General features: G+C 40.0%; 1 protein-coding gene across 3 annotated transcripts in view; it reads left to right on the forward strand.

Annotated features, from left to right (window-relative positions):
- colec12 (collectin sub-family member 12) overlaps positions 1 to 23,715 on the forward strand; it is a 132,766-nt gene that overhangs the window by 91,243 nt on the left and 17,808 nt on the right. For all 3 annotated transcript variants that reach the window (XM_059979680.1, XM_059979688.1, XM_059979696.1), the window contains 3 exons: positions 7,137 to 7,235; positions 11,370 to 12,416; positions 13,641 to 14,135. In XM_059979680.1, coding sequence (XP_059835663.1) covers positions 7,137 to 7,235; positions 11,370 to 12,416; positions 13,641 to 14,135 — 1,641 coding nt within the window. The remainder of the gene's footprint in view (positions 1 to 7,136; positions 7,236 to 11,369; positions 12,417 to 13,640; positions 14,136 to 23,715) is intronic.

The raw sequence follows: 23,715 nt of genomic DNA on the forward strand, positions 1-23,715 counted from the left end.
GAAATTTGTAAAGAGATCACAGACTGTTGCAAGAAACATAAAGTTGATTTTAACTTTCCACCTATTGACTGAGTATTGCATACTGTAAAAGTTTGTCAAATGTGTTCAGGAAAGTTTCCTTTATCAGTACACAGAAATGCCAATGAGAGGGTGTATGATACTTGAACTGCTATTTGGGAACAAGACAGGACAGGTTACAGAAGTTTGTGTAGGGGAACATTTTGCACTCAGTGACCACAATGCAATTTGTTTCAAAGTAAAAATGCACGAAAATAAGTCTGGTCCACGGATTGAGATTCTAAATTGGAGAAAGGCTAACTTTAATGGTATCAGAAAAAGTTGGGCAAGTGTGGATTGAGACAGGCTGTTTTCTAGCAAAGGTGTACTTGGTAAGTGGAAGGCCTTCAGAAGTGAAATCTTGGAAGTATAAAGCTTGTATGTGGCTATCAGAATAAAAGGTAAGAACGAATCCATTAGAAGGAACCATTGAATTAAAAGTTTTAGGGAAATTTAGCTTTTGAGAGATATTGAGGCCCTGGTTAGGGAAAATAGGAACAAATGAGGTTCTTATGAATACAAGAAACGCAAGAGAACACAAGAAAGCCATCAGGAGGTCTAAAAGGCATGAAGTTCTCTGGCAGACAAAGGTGAAGGAGAATCCTAAGGGATTCTACAGCTAAGTTAGGAGCAAAAGGATTACAAGGGACAAAATTAGTCCTCTGGAAGACCAGAATGGTAATCCGTGTATGGAGCAAAAACACATGGGGGAGATCTTAAATGAATTCTTTGCATCTGTATTTAATCAGGAGATGGACAATCTATAGGAATGAGGCGAAGTGGCATCAACTTCATGGACCCAGTACAGATTACAGAGAAGGACGTGCTTGCTACCCTGAGGCAAATCAGGATGGATAAATCCCCAGGACATGGCAGGGTGTTCACTGAGGGAGATCACTAAGGGAGACAAGTGCAGAAATTGCCAGAGCCCTAGCAGAGATACTTAAATCCTTGTTAGTGGTGGTACCAGAGGAATGGAGGATAGTCAGCATTGGTCTGCTGTTTAAAAAAGGCTGTAAACAGAAACCAGGAAATTATAGGCCAGCAAGTCTGACATCAGTTGTGGGAAAATTATTTGAAGGTATTCTAAGGGACTGGATATATAAACATTTGGATAAATGAGGAATGATTGAGGATAGTCAGCATTGCTTTGTGCGTGGTATGTCACATCTAATCAATCTTACAGAGTTTTTTGATGAAGTTACGAGAAAGTGGTTGAAGGCAAGACAGTGAATGTTGTCTACTTGTACTTTAGTAAGTCATTTGACAAGCTCCCACATGGGAGGCTGGTCAAGAAGTTCCAGTTGCTTGACATTCAGGATGAGGTAGTTATTTGGATTAGATATTGACTTTATGGGAGAACCCAGAGAGTGGCCATAGAAAGTTGCTTCTCTGACTGGAGGCCTGTGACTAATGGTATGTTGCAGGGATCAGTACTGGGTCCTTTGTTGTTTGTCATCTATATCAATGATCTAGATGATAATGTGGTTAACTGGATCAGCAGATTTGCAGATGATAGCAAGGTTGGTGTGTAGTGGACAGTGAGGAAGGCTATCATGGTTTGCAGAGGGAACTGCATCAGCTGGAAAAATGGGTTGAAAATGGCAGAGGGAATTTAATGCAGAGAACTTCAAGGTTTCATACTTTGTTAAGACCAACCAGTGGATGTCTTATACAGTGAATGGTAGGGCACTGAGGAGTGTAGTAGAATAAAGGTAAGTGGGAATGTAGGTCCATAATTCATTGAAAGTGGAATCACAAGAAAGCTTTTGGCCTATTGGTCTTGATATATCAATGTATTGAGTACTGGAGGTGGCATATTATGTTGGAAGTTCTTAAGACATTGGTAAGGCCTAATTTGGAGTATTGTGTGCAGTTTTGGTCACCCACCTACTGGATAAATGTAAACAAAGTTGAAAGAATGCAGAGAAAATTTACAAGGATGTTGCTGGTTCTGGAGGACCTGAGTTATAAGGAAAGACTGAATAGGTTAGGACTGTATTCTTTAGCATGTAAAAGATTGAGAGGAGATTTTATAGAAATATACAAAATTATGAGAGGTATAGATAGGGTAAATACAAACAAGTTTTTTTTTCCACTGAGGTTGGGTGGGACTGCAACCCTTGAGGTTGGGTTAAGGGTGAGATGTGGGAAGTTTAAGGGGAACATGAGGGGAAACCTCTTCACTCAGAGGGTCATGAGAGTATGGATTGAGCTGCACAAGTGGTGGATGCTAGTTCAACTTCAATGCTTAAGACAAATTTGGACGTAGGGATATAGAGGGCTATGGTCCTGGCACAGGTCAATGGGAGTAAGCTGTTTAAATGGTTCTGATGTGGACTAGATGGGCTGAAGAGCCTGTTTCTATGCTGTACTTCTCAGAGGTCAGCTGGGGTGCAGTGATAGTTCGAGAAGAAATGGTATAAACAACTGCAGCTACTGAGAGGGCTGAAGGGACAGGAGCAATAGTCTACACTTTCCTACTGAGGGTGATTTCTTCTCGTAAAGCCATCTTGCCATGCTTTTCTCAATGGAAGCAAGTTAGTGACTATCAAAGCATCACGTGCTGGATTGTGTCCACATGGATAGGACAGAAGGACACAGCTTTAAGGATACCACATTATGTTTGGGATGGGGAAATATAACAATCACAAGTAAAGGACAGTGGAGATAAGCTTGGGGGGAACAAATGTTACAAATAGAATTCTGTATTGAGATCAAATAATGGTCACAGAGTAACTCTGTATGTAGCCACTGCAAATTTAATGACTGTTCAAAAAGTCATTTAATCACTAGATGTGCAAAGCAAGTTCCTAGACTAAATATGAGTAAGCAAAGAATATACCTAATATCCATTGCTTGATTTTCAGGATAAAAACCTGAAACTGCCTTGGATGTAAAAGACCACATTATTTATGTTCTAATGAAGGAAAAAGGATACATACTCAACCCAGAAAGAGATATATTCCACAGGGTGCTATGGTGCTGTATTTCAAGTCAAGATTATTTACTACATAGTGAACAGTTAATGGAATGATATCTGAAAAAGAGACCTGTGCAGGAATTTATTTGAGTTAAATGCCAGCCGCACTTCCTTGGTTGTGGAAATCCGATTCCTTCAGCATGAAGAATTGTTGCAGCTAGAGTCATACTTATCTGCAGAAGGTAACTAGGACAACTTTTATGCCTTTCAATGGTCCCCTAGTGCAGCTGAAGGTATGCTACTGAATCAGCTTCATGACCATTGGATCACAATGATTTCCTCAGTAAATCTTCACAGGTAAAATAGATATGTCTCCCTACCCTCCAGGAGACCATGAATTAATGGGTACACTTCCTTGTTTAAACCCCTGTTTAGAAATATTTTGTCAGAGCCACATGACAATAGCTTTCTTGAGTCATGGATGTAGATGTGGTGAACTATCCAAAGGCAGTGTGATTTGTTTCCCAAACAAAAGTACAACGCATAAGATATACTACATAGAAGATGCAATGAAGTCTAACTGGTCCTCTGTGATGTTTATGATCCACAAATGCTTTTCTGTTCTCTCCTCCTATTATCAATTCCTTTTATCCCTCCTTTCCGACATTGTGTCTCTGTCCTTCTGTTCTATTCTCTCGAATGTTGCTTCATCAATCAAAATATTTTTATAAAATTGTCTCAACCTCTTCACATCCAAGTGAGTTCCCCATTCAAATCACTGCATGGGTTAACAAGTTTACCTTGAACTCTTTATTGGATTTATTATTTTCATGTGTTCTAAAGTACAGTGAAATGCTTGTCTTGCATACCATTCATACGGATCAATTTGTTACAACAGTGTTTTGAGGTGGTATAAAGGAAAACAATAACTATGCAGAATAAAGTGTTACAGATACAGAGAAAATGCAGGTAGACCATAAACTGCAAAGCCATAATGAGGTAGATTGTGAGATCAAGAGTCCATCTTGTCATATTAGGGAACTATTCAATAGTCATATAACAGTGGGATAGAAGCCATCCTTGAGCATGGGGGCATGTATTTTTTTCAGCTTTTGCATCTTCTGCCTGATGAGAGGAGGGAGAGGAGAGAATTCCAGAGTGGGTGGAGTTTTTGATTATGCTAGCTGCTTTACCAAGACAGAAAGAAGGATGGTCAGAGCCCTTGGAGGGAGGTTGGATTCAGTGATGTGTTGAGCTGTGTCTACGACTCTCTGCAGTTTTTTGCAGTCACAGGCACAGTAGTTGCCATACCAACCTGTGGCTTATATGGACAGGCAAAAATTCATGCATAGACAAAAGTTGGTGAGGGTCAAAGGAGAAAGCTAAGATTGTTGTACTTCCTGAGGAAGTAGGGACACTAGTAAGTTTTCTTAGCTGTGGTTTCAATGTAGTTTGGATCAGAACAGGCTATTCATGATGTTTGTTCCTTAGAAATACTCATAACTTCTCAGTCCTGATATGGAGCACATGCAGATTCAGAGGCAGTAGTTCTAATCCAGTCTGTTTAAATTAGCTGATCTTAGAAAATGATGCATGTGTTCTCTACTCATGCAGAGCCAGGAGAAAGCAATTAGCAAACTACATTTTGAATTAAGAATGAAATTTGCTGTAATGAGTAAGGTGCAATGGTTCCAGAATCCTACTTTACTGCAAGTAGAGCATCTGACTTGGCAGAAGTTTTCCTTTAAATCAGACTAATGTTCCAACATTACACTTCTGGCTGCTACCTTAAACAATGTCAGCATTTCAGCACTTTTTGTTTCTTTTTCTCCTTCCGTACCAACAATTGGAAGGCTCAGTGTTTGCTGTAAGTGCAAACCTGAAAATGATGTGGCATTACTGAAATACTGCTGTTGCCACAAGATGAGGACACCTGTGTAGGAGCCATGTGTCTATTTTCTGTCTGTCTGCATTTGTATATTGTGGTAATCTGTCACATGGGTTAGGATGTGGTAGAAGCAAATGAGTATAGTTATGTATTCATGCTTCATCTTTAGGTTTGTTTGGTCTAGTTGAGAGGGGGTGAGCCACAGGGTGATATCTTTTTGAGGACCACTAATTTGAACGCTAATTGCACTATTATACCACTTGGTATTGCTAATATTGCTATTAGACCATTGTATCGCTAATTTAGTTTCATTAGTGTTTTATTACCGTAAGATCATTCATCTTTGCTGGTTTTGTAATAAAGGATTGAATGTACCTTTCTCAACTGGGAGCTTAATCATTTTGAAAGCGCATCATGCAGTGCCAACCCCTGGCTTAGGCTCTCAGCAGTTTGGTTTGTTTTCAAGTAACCACTGTAATCTGTTTCCATTTTGCTTGAAAGAAATGTCAAATGCAGGAGCTTTTACAAGAACAGCAACCTTCCATTACACAGATTGTTGGTTCTGGGCCACTGTCAGCTCTCCTAGCTGTATTTTTTTCTTGAAAAATTGACATCTCTGAAGTTGGCTCACGCAGTAGGAAAATCATTCTTGCAACAATCAAATTTCTGAGCAAAGGAGGAATGATCCACTGGAGTGGAGTAGCAACCATGTATCGAAATGAATCACAAACAGGATTCGGAAAACAAATCTAAAAATCTGGCAAGACTACTGTGTCTGGATCATAAAGTAATTTATGTGTAAAACTTATGTGTCAGCTTGTCGGAAGAAAAAAGTACTTCATATAAACGATAGCCTGTAAAACGTGGTGCCATATTTGCACATCATTTAATTAATCAGATTAATAATGCCTGGATTAATAATGGAGAGAGGTGAGTTTAGACCCCCATCAGGGCGGCTGTGAAATTTAAAACAAAAACTCTCAGTAATGCTAACTACAAAGGCGTCAGATCGTCATAAGAACTCTGGATTTTCTGATTCCAGGTAGGAGTAATAATCCTTAACATTGTGTCCAGCTTTCATGAGTTTTCATGGCATTACGTCAAATCTGGGCAATGAAATTGTCTTCTCACTACCACCTTCCATAGTGTTGTGTATACAAGCTTGGACCTATCAATGTAGTTCATTATGAATTAACCTCTGAAGGGCTTGAGCAAAACATTCATTTAGATTACAACACTTGTTAAAACAGGAGAAAAAAAGCAGATGGATCACTGGCTTGATCAAGTTACCACGTTCATCTAAAATATCTAGGATTGGTGTCTTATAGTGCCATGAACAAAATAAAAAACTTAGCAATGCACAATACTTCTTAATTAAAGTACCTGGGTACTTGTGTGTAGTTTTGGTCACTGAATTACAGGAAGGATATTAATAAGGTTAAAAGAGTGCAGAGAAGGTTTACAAGGATGTTGCTAGGACTTGAGAAACTGAGTTACAGAGAAAGGTTGAATAGGTTAGGCCTTTATTCCCTGGAGCGTAGAAGAATGAGGGGAGATTTGATAGAGGTTTATAAAATTATGATGGGTATAGATAGAGTGAATGCAAGCAGGCTTTTTCCACTGAGGCTAGGGGAGGAAAAAACCAGAGGATGTGGGTTAAGGGTGAAGGGAGAAAAGTTTAAAGGGAACATTAGGGGGGACTTTTTTCACACAGAGTGGTGGGAGTGTCGAATGAGCTGCCAGATGAAGTGGTAAATGCGGGCTCACTTTTAACATTTAAGAAAAACTTGGACAGGTACATGGATGAGAGGGGTATGGAGGGATATGGTCCAGGTGCAGGTCAGTGGGACTAGGCAGAAAAATGGTTCAGCACAGCCAAGAAGGGCCAAAAGGCCTGTTTCTGTGCTGTAATGTTCTGTGGTTCTATGTTCTATGGTATATCCTGGCAACATGAAGCATATGCAAGGAGCTTTATGGATATGTCCATGCTGGAAGAGCTTGCATAGGGTACCTTGAAGTGCAAATGCAAAGTTTCTGAGCACAGCATATGCTTATGGACAATATCATTAAAGTATTATAGAAATGTGCCTCCTCTTAAGTGAATTATAAAAGTCAAGTCATGGCAAAGTAAATGAACTCTTATTTTGTCTGGTTTATCAGTAATTGCGTGAAGAATCCACAACAAAATCACAAAGCTTTTTGGTAAACTTGTAAAATGCACTTCTCATTATGGGATATTACCTTATTTATCTTCCTTGATTATTCCAGTTGTACAGAGAATGGACACAGTGACAGAAGGAATGGAAACATCACAAAAAAGTTATTCGGAAAAACTAACTGCTGTTGAGACCGACCTGAAAAAATTAGGTAAAATATGCAACAATTATTGTGCCAGAAAGAAAATCAAATTGTATAGTGATGAAACAAATTAATCCTAGATTAATCCTAGATTAATTTGGATCTTTTTAAACAATTAAGACATAGGAGCAGAATTAGGCCTCTTGGCGCATTGAGTCTGCTCCACCATCCTGTCATGGCTGATTTATTATCCTTCTTGTCCCCATTCTCCTGTCTTCTCCCTGTAACCTATGATGCTCTAGTTAATCATGAACTTGTCAAACTCCATTTTAAATACACCCAATGATCTGGCCTCAACAGCTGTCTGTGGCAATGAATTCCACAGGTTTGCCACCTTCTGGCTAAGGAAATTCCTCCTTATCTCTGTTCTAAATAGATGTCCCTCTATTCTGAAGCTATGCCCTCTGGTCCTAGACTCATCCACTATAGGAAACATTCTCTCCACATCTACTCTACCTAGGTCTTTCAAAATTCAAACTTAACAAATATCCTGTGGTTAATTCAGTATTATTCAACTTATGAAAGCCAAGACACACCCAAATGGGAATTAGGTATTTCTTAAACAAGAGAAAATCTGCAGACTCTGGAAATCCAAAGCAATACACACAAAATGCTGGAAGACCTCAGTAGGCCAGACAGCATTTATGGAAAAGAGTACCATCGATGTTTCAAGCCGAGACCCTTCAGCAGGACTTCAGTATTTCAATATTCGATAGGTTTCAATAAGATCCTCCATTCTTCTGGACACAAGCAAGTACAGGCCCTGAGCCATCAAATGCTCCTCATATGTTAACCCTTTTATTTCTGAAATCATTCTTGTGAACCAACTGTGGACCCTCTCCAATGCTAGCACATTTTTTCCTAGATAAGATGCTCATAACTTCTCACAATACTCCAAGTGTGGTCTGACTAATGCCTTATAAAGTCCTAGCAACTCATTCTTGTTCTTATATTCTAGTCCTCTTGAAATGAATACAAATATTGAATTTGCCTTCTTTTGACTTTGCCCTACTTTATTATGTGCCCTGAAACCTCATTGTTAACAATGGACTGCAACGTACTCCCAACCACTGAAGTCAGGTTAACTGGCTTATAATTTCTATTCTTCTGCCTCCCTCCCTTCTTAAAGAGTGGAGTGATATTTACAATTTTCCACTCCTCTGGAACCATTCCAAAATCCAGTGAATCTTGAAAGATAATTACTAATACCTCTACAATTTCCTCAGCTACCACTTTCAGAACGCAGCAGTGTAGTTCATCTTGACCAGATGCCTTCTCTACCTTCAGACCTTTCAGATTCCCAACCACCCTCTCCTTAGTATTAGCAACTACACTTACTTCTGCCCCTAACATTCACAAATCTCTGGCATTTTGTAGTGTTTTCCACAGTGAAGAGTGATGCAACATACTTAATCAGTTTGTCCACCATTTCTTTGACCCCCATTACTAACTCTCCAGCATAATTTTCCAGTGGTCCAACATCCACTCTCAACTGTCTTTTACTCTTTATATACCTGAAAAAAATCTTTTGGTATCCTTATTTATATTATTGTTTATCTCACCTTCATATTTTGTAATTTCTCTCCTTGAGTTTTTTTTTTAGGTGCCTTCCACTGATTTTTAAAAGCGTCCCAGTTGTCTAACTTCCCACTAATTTTTGCTCTATTATATGCTTTTTCTTTTGCTTTTATATTAACTTTGAATTCCCTTGTCAGCCATAGTCACCTCAGCCTCCCTTTAGAATACTTCTTCATCTTTGGGGTTAACCTGTGCCTTCTGAATTGCCTCCAGAAACTCCAGCCACACTATTTTGCTGTCATACCTGACAGTGTCCCCTTCCAACCAGCTCCTCTCTCATACCTCTGTAATTCCCTTTACCTGACTGTAGTACTGATACATCTGACTTTACCTTCAAACTTCAGGGTGAATTCCATCAGATTATGATCACTGCCTCACAAGGATTCCTTTACCTTGAGCTCCTTAATCAAATCTGGTTCATAACACAACATCCAATGCAGAATAGTTGATTCCCTCATGGACTGAACCACAAGCTGATCTAAAAAGCCATCTCATACACATTCTACAAATTCCCTTTCTTGGGGTCCAGCACCAACTTGATTTTCCTAATCTACCTGCATTTTGAAATCCCCCTTAATTATCATAACCTTGCCCTTACTACATCCCTTTTCTATTTCCTGTTGAAATTCATATCCCACATCCTTACTACTGTGCCAGTGTGTGCTATGCCTCTGATATTTTCTCTTTGAATTTGAAAAGATGAGTTGTAATCCCACACACAATATGACAGATGTTGAGGGCAGATTACTCTGGCCTGTTCAGAGGCCTGATTATAAGTCCCATCAGGGTCTTCTTACCCTTGCAGTTTCTTAACTCTACCCACAAGGATTTTAACATCTTTTAATCCTATGCCATCTCTTGCTAAGGATTTTATTGCATTTTTACCAGCAGAGCCAAGCAACCACCTCTGCCTACCTGCCTGTCCTTCTGATACAAGGTGTATCCTTGGATGTTAAGCTATGATTAGCCATGATTCAGTGATGCCCACAACATCACACCCGCCAATCTCTAACTGTTGTACGTGATCATCTACCTTGTTATGTATACTATGTGCATTCAAATATAGCACTGTATTGAGTCCTGATTTTGTCACCCTTTTTGATTTTGCCCCCATTTTACACTTCAACTCATTGCACTGACTACAATTTTGCCCTATTATCTTCCTGTCCTTCCTCACAGTCTCACTACGCAACGCATCAACTTGTGTACCAATTGACCCATCCTCAGCCCCATCACTCTGGTTCCTATCTCCCTGCCAAATCAGTTTAAACTCTCCCCAACAGCTCTAGCAAAACGTCCAGCAAGGGTACTGATACCTCTTTAGTTCAGGTGTAGCCTGTCCATTTTGCACAGGTCATACCTTCCCCAGGAGAGATCCCAATGATACAGAAATCTGAAGCCTTGCCCCCTGCACCACTCCTTCAGCTACACAGTCATCCTATTCCTATCCTGATTAGCATGTGGTACTGGGAGGTCCTATTCTTCAGCCTCTTTCCTTACTCCCTTTACTATCTCTGCCCCTCACCATCAACATCATGGGGATTATCATTGATTGTTAACATAACCAAAACCAACCACAGAAATATTATGTGCCTAAAATTAAATAATGTGACTGACTATCACTTTCACCATGTCTGACCTGTGCAGTTCCTATAATTGATTTTGTTTTTTAATGACAGAACTAAGGAAATCCAGCTCTATTGTAAACAGCAGCATTCCAGAATATACTTCTGATTATCAAATCATTAAGGTTAAAAAAATTCAATAGATGTATGAGTTTCTTAAAGTTTGACATTCCACTAAAGCTTGTATATTAAAATTCCAGCATGAATTTAGCACTAGGGAAAGATGGATGTAATAGCAGAGGTTAACCTTGGAAGGGAGAGGAATACTGGAGCTGCTCTGGAGAAGATCAAAATCCCCTTACGGACTCTTTGTAAAATGTCTTACTCAAAGGTATTGACTTTGGGAATACAATTCTTGTTATTATCAAGCCCCCCCAAAGTCAGAGAAAGCAGATCTACTGGCATTGTTGTGACAATGTTCAAGTAGAACATTGCCAATGAAGCAGAGTGGTTCCTTACACCAACTGTCCTTTAGCTGATCTGAGAAAGGGTGTTATGTATCTCGCAAATTATGAGCAATTTTGCTTTGTTGGTCTTTAACCTATCACAGCTGGATTGAGACTATCTGAACTGTTTTTATTCTAGATATTTTTAAAAAGATTGCCCTTGTTCATCGATGCTCAGTAGCACATAAAATCATTCCCTATTGGTGGCAGCAAACTCAAAGAAATTAATTTCTGAGACAGAGTTGAAGTTCTAGATTTGCATTGTGAAAATATAGTCTTTGGTTGGTTGGTAAAATTTTGGTGTACACTTTTCAAATTATGAATATGTTGGCCTCCATTATGGAAGCATCCTCATCAGTTTTATTTTAATTTTAAGTATCCATTAAACTATATAGTGCCCATTAAACAGAACTGTAAAAGATACAAAGAGGAAAATTGCATCTGCTCTTTTGTGATTATTCATTCTGTTTTCTACTGTTTATTATATCTTGTAGATGACCAGTCTGGTATGAAAGATCAAAGTACCACTTTGGAGCTCTCCAAGTTCAAAACCGATATTCAGTCCCTTCAGAACCAACTTAATGATATTGCTGGCAGTGCTTCCAAAAACAAAGCTGCACTAGACAAGCTACAAGAGACTGAATTATCAATGACAACCAGCCATAACTCCCTCAAAACCTTGATGGATGGCAACACAAAATCCATCAGAGCCATTAACCAAACGTTATTGACCTACAGTGGATACATCAACAACCTGGAGCAAAACACTGGTAAACTGCAAAAGGACATTCAAGAACAGACCAAATCCCAGAGCAGTACGGTTATAAATCTCAGTCAAATAAATCAGACACAGATCCGGCAAATGGATTTATTCAGTTCACTGCAGAAATCTGTTGATGATGCCAGTCAGGCAATTCAAAAGATAAGGAATGACTGGCAGGCTCTCCAACAGGCATTGTTTCAAGCACAAAAGGACACTGACTGGTTAAAAGAGAAATTACAATACCTACAGCTCCAAACAGTGAACAACTCTGTCATGGTGACAGGTAATAGTGACACTTTGGAGGATATGAGTAATCAGCTGAATTCTCTCATTAGCCAGATGGCAAACATTAGCTTTATGGCTAACATTCATGAGGAGAGTCTCAAGGATCTACAGAAGTATCAAAAAGCCCATGAAAACAAAACTGCCACTAGTTTTGAACAACTGGAAATGCGCATGGATATAAATGAAAGAGATATTGGAACTATCATTGGCAATATCAGTTGGACTGTGCAACATCTCCGGTCACTAACAAACAACTTGAATGGTATTAAAACTACTTGTACCAATACACTAAGTCAGCATGCTGATGAGTTAGCCACCTTAACTACCAGCATGGACAGTATCCGCATGGATAGTTCTCTAATCAAAGCACAGCAAAGTGTAATGGAAGCAAAATTGGACATTGAGGTTGGCAACCTGTCTATGATAATGGAAGAAATGAAGCTTGTGGACAAAAAACATGCTCAACTGATCCAAAACTTCACAATTCTTCAAGGTGAGCATTTTTCAGAATCAGGGTGAGAGGGATTTATTTTTACCACTTGTCAATTAAATTCAGATAAGAATGAACAAACCTTTTTCAGACCACCAGCAAGGTACAGGTACCAATTTTAACCAACGTTTCAATGATAAGCTTTACCACCTTCATCAGGGATGATGCCCAGGCACGTCTAGTTGAGCGGTATATTCACCCGTCGTCCATCCCTCCTGCCTAGTTAGTCCTCAGTCAAGTTTCTGCTGTCCTACCTTGTTTACAATCAAATTCCAGTTTTTACTTAGAGTGAGACCTTCATCTTTGTTGAAATTCTTTTCCTCTAGTTTTATTTCACTAGCCTCCTTTACCAGGTGACCCCCAAAAACCACTTATTATTCATAAAATATCTGAAAATCAAAATATTAATACTTAATCAATGTGAAGGACTATATTTGTAATTTTCAAGAAAAAAGAATAGGCTTGTAGAAACATGAATAAATTATGAAAAATAAGTAGAGAATTTTAATGGAATTAAAATAATCATCTATAAGTTGTGAAGACACAGAGCTAGAAGCTTTAAAATATTCTTAACAGTTACAACAGATTAGGGCTCAGAACTTTATACATTTAAATTTTGGGTAAGTAATGGGGAAATTATTCTGATGTGGTCAGGCCAAAATTCTGCCATGCATCATTTCAAAGATAATGAACCTGGCCAAAAGGGAAATTGCAAGTTCAGGTTGTTACTTGAGGGGCAGTGAATATCAAGAATATAGCCTCAGCAGATGAGTTACATTATGATCAGGGTACTGAGGTCAATCATTGACATCAGAATTGGAGCTAGGTTTGGGAATTGTAGAGGGGGAGGTACATATCAGAGGATAGTGAATCTTTGCCCCTATAGGTGGTGAAGGCCAGATCATTAGATGACTTTAGGTAAGGAAAGGGAGAAGTAAACTTAAAAAAATATATTATGCATAGTAACTTCAATGGAGGATATATTTTTGTAAAATTAATTAACCCTGTGAAATGTTTGTAAACAAGTTTTTGAGCATATTTGGTGTCCTCCTTCTAGAATGATGAACTGTGCAGCACCAGATGTATAAAGCTCCTCCTCTGTCTTTATTGTTAACTTAAAGAGGAGCTCTTCTATTACGATAACTGAAGAATTATGAAACTATGCTGAATACTTTTATTTCTGACCACAAGACTTTACTAAAATGCCTATTTTTAATGAAAATATAGGTCCTCCTGGTCCAAGAGGTCCTAAAGGTGACAAAGGAATGCAAGGACCACCTGGCAATAAGGGAGCAAAAGGACAAAAAGGTGACCTGGGAGAAGAAGGAATTCCTGGACCGATGGGTCCAAAGGGTTCTCGAGGTCCTCCAGGAAGTAAAGGAGAAAGGGGCAGTCAGGGATCTAGAGGATCACCTGGCATGAAAGGTCAAAAGGGTTCAAATGGAAGACCTGGAACACCTGGAGCAAAAGGAAGCATTGGACTGCCAGGTCCCAGTGGCAAAGAAGGTCTTCCGGGAGCACCTGGGGAACAAGGCCAACCAGGAGCTGCAGGAAGCAGAGGGCCGCCAGGACTACCAGGACCAGTAGGACCACAAGGACCACCAGGCCCAAAAGGACCACCTGGCTTAGCAATACCAATGACCTTTAATGGTCAAGTAAGCCATTCCTATGGTCTTCCAGGACAAAGAAATCATCCTTCGACAGTTTCTCCAAAGCCAAATGGTAAAAATCTCTAATTATGTACTAGAACGGAAATGATGATTAAGAGTCATAGAGAAGTACAGTACAGAAACAGGGCCTTTGACCCATCTAGTCCTTACAGAAAACATTTAAACTGTCTACTCCCATCAACCTGCACTGGGCTCACAGCCTCCATACACCTACCATCAATGTACCTATCCAAACTTCTCTTAAATGTTGAAATCAAGCTCACATGCACAACTTGTGTTAGCAGCTCATTCTGCACTCTCACAGCCCTCTGAGGGAAGAAGTTTCCCCTCATGTTCTTGTTGAACTTCCACTTTTCACATTTAACCCATGACATCTGGCTGTAGAACCACCCAACACCAGTGGAAAACGACTGCTTGCATTTACCCTATCTATACGCCTCATAATTTTGTATACCTCTATCAAATATCTTCTCAATCTTGTCCATTCTAAGGAATATGGTCCTAACCCATTCAATCTTTCTTATAACTCAGGTCCTCCAGACCAGGCAACAACCTTGTAAATTTTCTCTACACTCTTTCAACCTTGTTTACATCTTTTCTGTAGGTACACGACCAAAGCTGCACACAAGACTGAGAGTACTTATGAGTATTGTGTTCAATTCTGGTCACCTCATTATAGGAAGGATGTGGAAGCTATGGAGAGGGTGTAGAGGAGATTTACCAGGATGTTGCCTGGTTTGGAGAACAAGTCATATGAAGCAAGGTTAGCAGAGCTGGGACTTTTCTCTTTGGAGCGTAGAAGATTGAGAGGGGACTTGATAGAGGTCTACAAGATTATGTAAGGCATAGTTAGGATGAATAGCCAGTACCTGTTTCCCAGGGCACCAATAGCAAACACCGGAGGGCATATGTACAAAATTAAGGGAGGAATGTTTAGGGGAGACACCAGGGGTAAGTTTTTTACATAGAGGGTTGTGAATGCCTGGAATAACTTGCCAGGGATGGTGGTGGAGGCTAAAACATTAGGGGTATTTAAGAGCCTCTTGGACAGGCACATGGATGAAAGAAAAATGGAGAGTTATGGGGTAGTGTGGGTTTAGTACTTTTTTTTAAGGATTGTATGGGTTGGCACAACATGGAGGGCTGAAGGGCCTGTACTGTGCTGTAGTGTTCTGTGGTTCTATGGTTTAAGACTCCAAATTAGGTCACACCATCTTCTTGTACAACTACAACTTCAACTTAACATCCTATATCCTGTACTCAAAACTTTGATTTTTGAAGGCCAAGTGCCAAAAGCTTTCTTTAAGACCCTATCTACTTGTGACACCACTTTCAAAGAATTATGGACCAACATTCCCAGATCTCTTTATTCTACCACTCTCCTCAGTGCCCTACCATTCACTGTTTAAGACCTACCTTGGTTGATCCTACTGAAGAGCAAAACCTAGCACTTGTCTGCATTGAATTCCATCTGCCATTTTCAGCCCATTTTTCCAGCTGATGCAAATCTCTCTGCAAGCCATGATGGCCTTCATCACTGTCCACTACACTGCCAATCTTGGTGTAATCCACAAATTTGCTGATCCAGTTGACCACATAATCATTCAGTTCATTGATATAAATGACAAACAACACTGATCCCTGCGGCACACCGCTAGCCACAGTCCTCCAGTCAGAGAGGCAAATATCTACTACTACTCCCCGGCTTCTCCCACAAGTCAATGTCTAATCAAATTCAGTACCTCATTTTCTTTGCGAACCTTCCATGCAGCACCTCGTCAAATGTCTTGCTGAAGTCCATGTAGACAGCATCCACTGCCCTGCCTTCGTCCACTTTCTTGGTAACTTCCTCAAAAACTCGGTAAGATTGGTTAGAAATGACTTGCCATCCTACCATGCACGAAGCCAGGCTGACTATCCTCAATCATTCCGTGTCTATACAGGTATATATTGGGTTCCTTAGAATACCTTCCAATCACTTTACCACAACTGATGTCAGGCTCACCGGCCTATAATTAGCTTGTTTTTAATTAGAGCCTTTTTTAAACAGTGGAACGACATTGGCTATCCTCCATCTTCTGGTATCTTTCCTGCCACTAAGGATGATCTACCTGGAGAATTAAAGAATTTTAGAGCTGTATACTTTAATAGTAAAGTAAACCTTTGAACTGTTGAACCTTTAAATATCTCTGCTAGGGCCCCAGCAATTTCTGCAATTGTTTCCCATAAGGTCTGAGAGAACACCTTGTAAAGCTCTGGGGATTTATCCACCCTAGTTTGCCTCAGGATAGCAAACACCTCCTCATTTGTAATCTGTACAGGTTCCTACTAGTCTGTCTTCCTAATTGTTTGGTATGGGAGCCATTATAAGAAACAATTTGCATTATTTGTAAAATCAGAAGCTGCAATTCTACTATGGCTTTTAATGACATTGGGACATAGCATTTTTATAGATAAGGCAAAGGGAGAAAAATACATAATAAGCAAAGTGGTGTTATCAAATGGGTTGTGGATCTGAAGTTAGAAAGATCTACTAAGATCTTATTAAATGGAGTTACAAACTTGAGTGTCAGAGTAATCTTGCTTCAAATTGGTATATTCTTGGGTATAGTCCATAACAAGTTTCAAAACTTGAATTTCAATACACCAAAGAAAATATATTATTCCTTAATGTGTTATTTCTCTTGATGCGGAGAAAGCATTTGATCGTATAGAGTGGAACTACCTCTTTGCAGTTTTAGAAAAATTTGACTTTGGTCAAAGTTTTATCTCTTGGATCAAATTGCTGTATCTGTGTCCTACCGCCTCTGTTTTGACTAATTTTCAGCAATCCCAGTTATTTAACCTCAAACATGGCACCCGTCAAGGATGTCTTTTAAGTCCCTTTCTCTTTGATTTGGCTATAGAACCTTTGGCGATAGCATTCCAAAGCTGTCCTGAACTGACCGGGATCTGGAGAGGGGGTGTTGAGCATAAAGTTTCTCTTTATGTTGATGATTTATTACTTTTTCTTTCAAATCCATCCACATCCTTACCTCCAATGTTTTCACTTCTTGATCAGTTTAGCCAGTTTTCTGGCTATAAACTTAATTTACATAAGAGTGAACTTTTCCCAATTAATAAAGAAGCACAAGAATTAGCATTTCGTGACCTCCCCTTTAAAGTAGTTCATAATCAATTTACTTACCTTGGGATTACAGTTACAAGGAAGTTTAAAGATCTTTTTTGTGAAAATTTTGCCAATCTTTTATATACTACAAAACAGAGTCTGTCACAATGGTCACCTCTATCTATGTCCTTGGTAGGTCGTACTAATGTTGTTAAAATGTATGTTCTCCCTAAATTTTTATATTTATTTCAATCTATCCCAATTTTTATTCCTAAAACGTTTTTTGATTCCTTAGACTCTATTATTTTGTCATATCTGTGGAAGACTAAGCGTTCTAGAATTAATAAAGTTTATCTCCAAAAATCTAAAAAAGAGGGTGGCATGGCCTTACCTAACTTTCATTTATATTACTGGGCAGCTAACATACATTGCACTACCTTTTGGTCTTTTTTTCATAGCCAACCTGAGTGCCCTAATTGGGTGGCAATGGAGTTGAATTCTACTAAAGATTTATCTATTTCTGCACTTCTTGGCTCTGCACTCCCTAGTAGTTTGTCTAGACTAATTGTTAATCCTCTTATCAGACACACTTTGCGAATATAGGCCCAGTTTAGGAAATTTTATGGTTTTTATGGTTTTTCCCTTTCTAGTCCTATCTTACATAATCACCTTTTTTTACCTACTATGTATGACTCAACATTCTATGATTGGTATAGGAAGGGCATTAGACATTTTGAAGATCTTTTTATCGATAATCGTTTTGCATCCTTCCAACAGCTCTTTGCTAAGTTCAATCTGCCTAATGCCCATTTTTTTAGGTATCTCCAAATTAGACACTTTATCAATCCTTTAATTCCTAACTTCCCTGAAATGCCCAAGAAAAATGTTATGGATTTCTTTCTTTCTATTAATCCACTGGGTAAAGGTTTAATATCATTTATTCATGATAAATTAGCATTCATAAATTAGCCCCTGTGGATAAAATTAGAATGGCTTGGGAGCATGATTTAAATATCTCTTTATCTGATGAGATTTGGGACTCGATTCTCAAGTCAGTTAATTCAACCTCTCTTTGTGCTTGCCATTGCCTTTTACAGTTAAAGATTGTTCATAGAGCCCATAGGTCCAAATCTAAATTATCTCGATTTTACCCTAATATTAGTCCTCTTTGTGATAAATGCAAAAGGGGCGAGGCTTCTCTTATTCATATGTACTGGTCCTGCCCTAGTTTAGAGAAATTTTGGAAAGATGTTTTTATAACTTTATTCTGTATTCTAAATCACCACTTAGAACCTAACCCTTTAATTGCTCTGTTTGGTTTTTTGGGTGAGACAGATATACGTTTGAGTTTGACTAAGTGTTGAATATTATCTTTTGCTTCTCTCCTGGCTAGACATCTAATCCTCCTTAGATGGAGAGATAGACAATAGACAATAGGTGCAGAAGTAGACCATTCGGCCCCTCGAGTCTGCACCGCCATTCTGAGATCATGGCTGATCATTCACTATCAATACCCAGTCTCTGCCTTGTCCCCATATCCCTTGATTCCCCTATCCATCAGATATCTATCTAGCTCCTTCTTGAAAGCATCCAGAGAATTGGCCTCCACCGTCTTCCGAGGCAGTGCATTCCACACCTCCACAACTCTCTGGGAGAAGAAGTTTTTCCTCAACTCTGTTTTAAATAACTGACCTCTTATTCTCAATCCATGCCCTCTGGTACTGGACTCTCCCAACATCTGGAACATATTTCCTGCCTCAATCCTATCAAATCCTTTAATTATCTTAAACGTTTCAATCAGATCCCCTCTCAATCTCCTCAATTCCAGTGTGTACAAGCCCAATCTCTCCAATCTCTCTGCGTAAGACAGCCCTGCCGACCCAGGAATCAACCTAGTGAATCTATGCTGCACTTCCTCAATTGCCAGAATGTCCTTCCTTAAACCTGGAGACCAAAACTGTACACAATATTCCAGGTGTGGTCTCACCAGGGCCCTGTACTAATGCAAAAGGACATCCTTGCTCTTGTACTCAATTCCCCTTGTAATAAAGGCCAACATTCCATTTGCCCTCTTCACTGCCTATTGCACTTGCTCATTCACCTTCATTGACTGATGAACTAGGACTCCTAGGTCTCTTTGCATTCCTCCCTTACCTAACTTTACACTGTTCAGACAATACTCTGCCCTCCTGTTCCTGCTTCCAAAGTGGATAACTTCACATTTATAGTGGATAACTTGTTGCCACACCCACGCATGCTCAATGGCTTAATGATATTATGTCCTGTTTAGACCTTGAAAAAATTCATTATTCAATTCTTAATTCGGATATAAAGTTTCATAAGGTCTGGGGACCTTTTATTGAGTACTTTCATAACTTTCCTCTTAAGGTTTTTTTTCAGTCCCTTACTTTCAGCTCTTTTTTTTTGGTAGTAGGCATTATTATCTTCTGTTTTCAAGTGTATTTACAGTTTTGGGAGTTTGATTGTCCTGATTTATATTCTCTATATTGTGTTGTGGTTGGTCTGGAGTTTTTTTTTGATGTGGGGCTTGGGGAGGATACTAAGTTTACATGACTTCAATTTGGATGCTTTCTCAATTATCTTTTTTGTATTATATTATTGTATGTTTATTTTGTACTGTATTAATTTTTTATTTTGGTTTGGGTTTTTTTATTTGTAGTGTTGTAGAAAATGCATTAAAAATCAATAAAAAAAAGAAACTATATTGTTTACTTGTAAGACTAATATATTTGATATGTACATAAGGGCTATTCTTTGCATAAAAATAGAATTATATTCTTTTTGTTATCTTTATTCAAAATTAATATCCTCCAATATGAATATTCCCATCTATTTGTATCAGAGCATCTTTCTTCAGGTAATTGAAGGAATGCTAGCATTTCGTCTCTCAAGAATTGTGTTTAGAAATGTAACAGCAGACCATCAATGACCTCAGTTCTGTTCCAGCATCACAGTAGTGTGGTGGTTAGTGCAACGTTATTACAGCTCAGGGCATTGGATTTCAGAGTTCAGTCCTGGCGTCCTCTGTAAGGAGTGTCTATATGCCCTCTCCGTGGAATGCACGGATGTTTTTTTTTCCCCAGATCCTCCAGTTCCCTCTCCAAAGATGTATCAGGTCTGTTAATTGCTCACTATAAATTGTTCCATGATGAGGTTTGAGGTTTGGGATGCTGGAGGTTGTTGGGCAGTGTGGTTTGAAGGGCCAGAAGGGCCAATTCCACTCTGTATCACTAAATGAACAAATTGATTAGATCACACTAATGTGATACCTAAGCTCTACCTGCCGACTGGTTCCATTACTCTTAACAATCCCTAGATTAGTGGTCGCCAACACGTCAATTGCGATCGACTAGTCAATCTTTGAGACTTTCCCAGTAGATCCCAAAAAAAAAAGAAAAAGAAATAAACAAATACTGTTGAGAGAGTGTTTCCAGGTTGTGGGGTTTTAGTTCCGTTCTTTCTGCCCAGTGCGCATGCATGTAGCTCCCCTGCCATGTGCTGGTCCCCAACCACCAGGCCGCGAGGAAATGATATGAGTCAGCTGCACCTTTCCTCATTCCCTGTCAGCCCACTGTTGAACTTGAACCCACGCGAGGTCATCGGTTGCCTAAACGCAGTGACACCCTCGCGCCCGGGATCACTGGTTGGCCTTGGGCGGCCGGCGGGAAGTGCCATCGCTACTGACCTGGAGCGCCACCTCTGAACCTGTTTACCACACTGAATGTTCATGGGAAACCCGTTGCTAAAATATTTGCAGATGACCTAATTCAGGCTCAGTGTTTCATGAGTATCAGAGCAGCTACCTCGCTGCGATCTACTGAAACAAACCTTTGTCTGCCAATAGCTCCCACAAGGGGGGCAGTCAGGCACCCCGTCGCACTCCTTGTTCGGTTGGTCACTCTCTCTGGACGGTGACTGCCACGGCCCCGGTACGGGGACATCCGGCCCTAACCTTGTCCTCTCACCCCACCCACAACCAGCCGCACCTGGCCAAGGCATCTAGCGGCGGGTGGGTGGGAGGCTACAGTTAGGGCCTGGAGGCTGTCCAATGAGGCAATGGAGCCCTCAAAACTGCTTCGGTACCTTAAGTCCAAGCACCCTGCACTTAAAGACAAACGCACTGAGTTTTTTTCAGTTGGAAAAAACGTGAGCAAGCGGAACAGCAGCTAAGTACCAAGAGCCACGAAAACTAAATTGCGGAATAGACTGGACATAAGGAACCTGCTTCGAGTATTGCTGTATTCCCGTCATGTTTAGCACCCCCACCCCACCTCGTCCGCTGGTCCGCAAGAATATTGTCAATATTAAACCGATAAAAGGGTGGGTACCCCTGGTGTTTGTACATTATTTCTGCTTCCAGGTTGCAGGGTTTTACTTCCAGTCTTTTCTGCCCCGGTGCAGATGCGTGTAACTAATTACTCTAGCGTCGATCTTGCCTTTTTCTAAGGCTGAGGTAGGGAATCTTGGGCTTAAAAAGGTTGCTGATCACTACCCTAGATGAAGCTATATTCCCCTACTTATTTTCCACCTCAGTTGGTTGCCTTTCATGCATTTATACAATGGCACATTCCATTGACTTCAATATTAGAGAAGAAAAATAGCATGTACAGTTACTTACTATTAATCTATTTACATGATTAACGGTTGATGTCATGCAGATGATTGACTGAACTTAACAACACAGTTCAGTCCCATTGGCCATAATGTTGTGCCAACTCTTTAACATACTCAAATCAGTCTGACTCGTCCCTCTCACATAACCCTTCATTTATCTTTCATCCATTTGCCTATCTAAGAGTTCCTTAAATGTCCTTAATGTATCTGGTGTTGGGAAATGAACCTGGTCAGGTGTCAGATCTCACAGTAGGAGAGCATTTTGGAGATAGTGATCATAATTCTATCTCCTTTACAATAGCATTGGAGAGAGATAGGAACAGACAAGTTAGAAAAATGTTTAATTGGAGTTACAGAAATTACGAGGCTATCAGGCAGGAAATTGGGAGCTTAAATTGGGAACAGATGTTCTCAGGGAAAAGAACGGAAGAAATGTGGCAAATGTTCAGAGGATATTTGTGTGGAGTTCTGCATAGGTATGTTTCATTGAGACAGGGAAGTTATGGTAAGGTACAGGAACCATGGAGTACAAAGGCTGTAGTAAATCTAGTCAAGAAGAAAAGAGAAGCTTCCAAAAGATTCAGAGAATTAGGAAATGTTAGGGATCTGGCAGATTATAAGGCTAACAGGAAGGAGCTTAAAAAGGAAATTAGGAGAGCCCAGATGGGGCCATGAGAAGGCCTTGGCAAGCAGGATTAAGGAAAACCCCAAGGCATTTTACAAGTATGTGAAGAGCAAGAGGATAAGACATGAAAGAATAGGACCTATCAAGTGTGACAGTGGGAAAGTGGGTATAGAACCAGAGGAAATAGCAGGTAAGTATACTTTACTTCAGTATTCACTATGGAAAAGGATCTTGGTGATTCTAGTGCAGATTTGCAGAAGACTGAAAAGCTTGAGCATGTTGATATTAAGAAAGAGGATGTGCTGGAGCCTTTGGAAAGCATCAAGTGGATAACTCGCCGGGACCAAATGAAATGTACCCCAGGCTACTGTGGGAGGAAAGGGAGGGCTGAGCCTCTGGTGATGATCTTTGAATCATCAATGGGGACGGGAGAGGTTCCAGAGGATTTGAGGATTGCGGATGTTGTTCCTTTATTCAGGAAAGAGAGTAGAGATAGACCAGGAAATTATAGACCAGTGAGTCTGACTTCAATGGTTGGTAAGTTGATGGAGAAGATCCCAATAGGCAGGACTTATGAACATTTGGGGAGGTACAATATGATTAGGAATAGTCAGCATAGCTTGGTCAAGGGCAGGTCATGCCTTACAAGTCTGATTGAACTTTTTGAGGATGGTACGAAACATATTGATGAAGGAAGAGCAGTAGATGTAGTCTATATGGATTTCAGCAAGGCATTTGAAAAGGTACCCCATGCAAGGCTTCTTGAGAAAGTAAGGAGGCATGGGATCCAAGGGGACATTTCTTTGTGGATCCAGAACTGGCTTGCCTACAGAAGGCAAAGAGTGGTTGTAGACGGGACATATTCTGCATGGAGTTCAGTGACCAGTGGTGTGCCTCAGGGATCTGTTCTGGGACCCTTACTCTTAGTGATTTTTTATAAGTGACCTGGCAGAGGATGTGGAGGGATGGGTTAGTAAGTTTGCTGATGACACAAAGGTTGGAGGTGTTGTGGATAGTGTGAAGGGCTTTCAGAGGTTACAGCAGGACATTGATAGGATGCAAAAATGGACTGAGAAGTGGCAGATGGAGTTCAATCCAGATAAGTGTGAAGTGGTTCATTTTGGTAGGTCAAATATGATGGCAGAATATAGTATTAAAAGTAAGACTCTTGGCAATGTGGAAGATCAGAGGGATCTTGGGGTCCAAGTCCATAGGACACTCAAAGCAGCTGTGCAGGTTGACGCTGTGGTTAAGAAGGCCTTC

The sequence above is a fragment of the Hypanus sabinus genome, chromosome 1 (assembly GCF_030144855.1).
Source record: "Hypanus sabinus isolate sHypSab1 chromosome 1, sHypSab1.hap1, whole genome shotgun sequence".
NCBI classification, from domain to species: domain Eukaryota; kingdom Metazoa; phylum Chordata; class Chondrichthyes; order Myliobatiformes; family Dasyatidae; genus Hypanus; species Hypanus sabinus.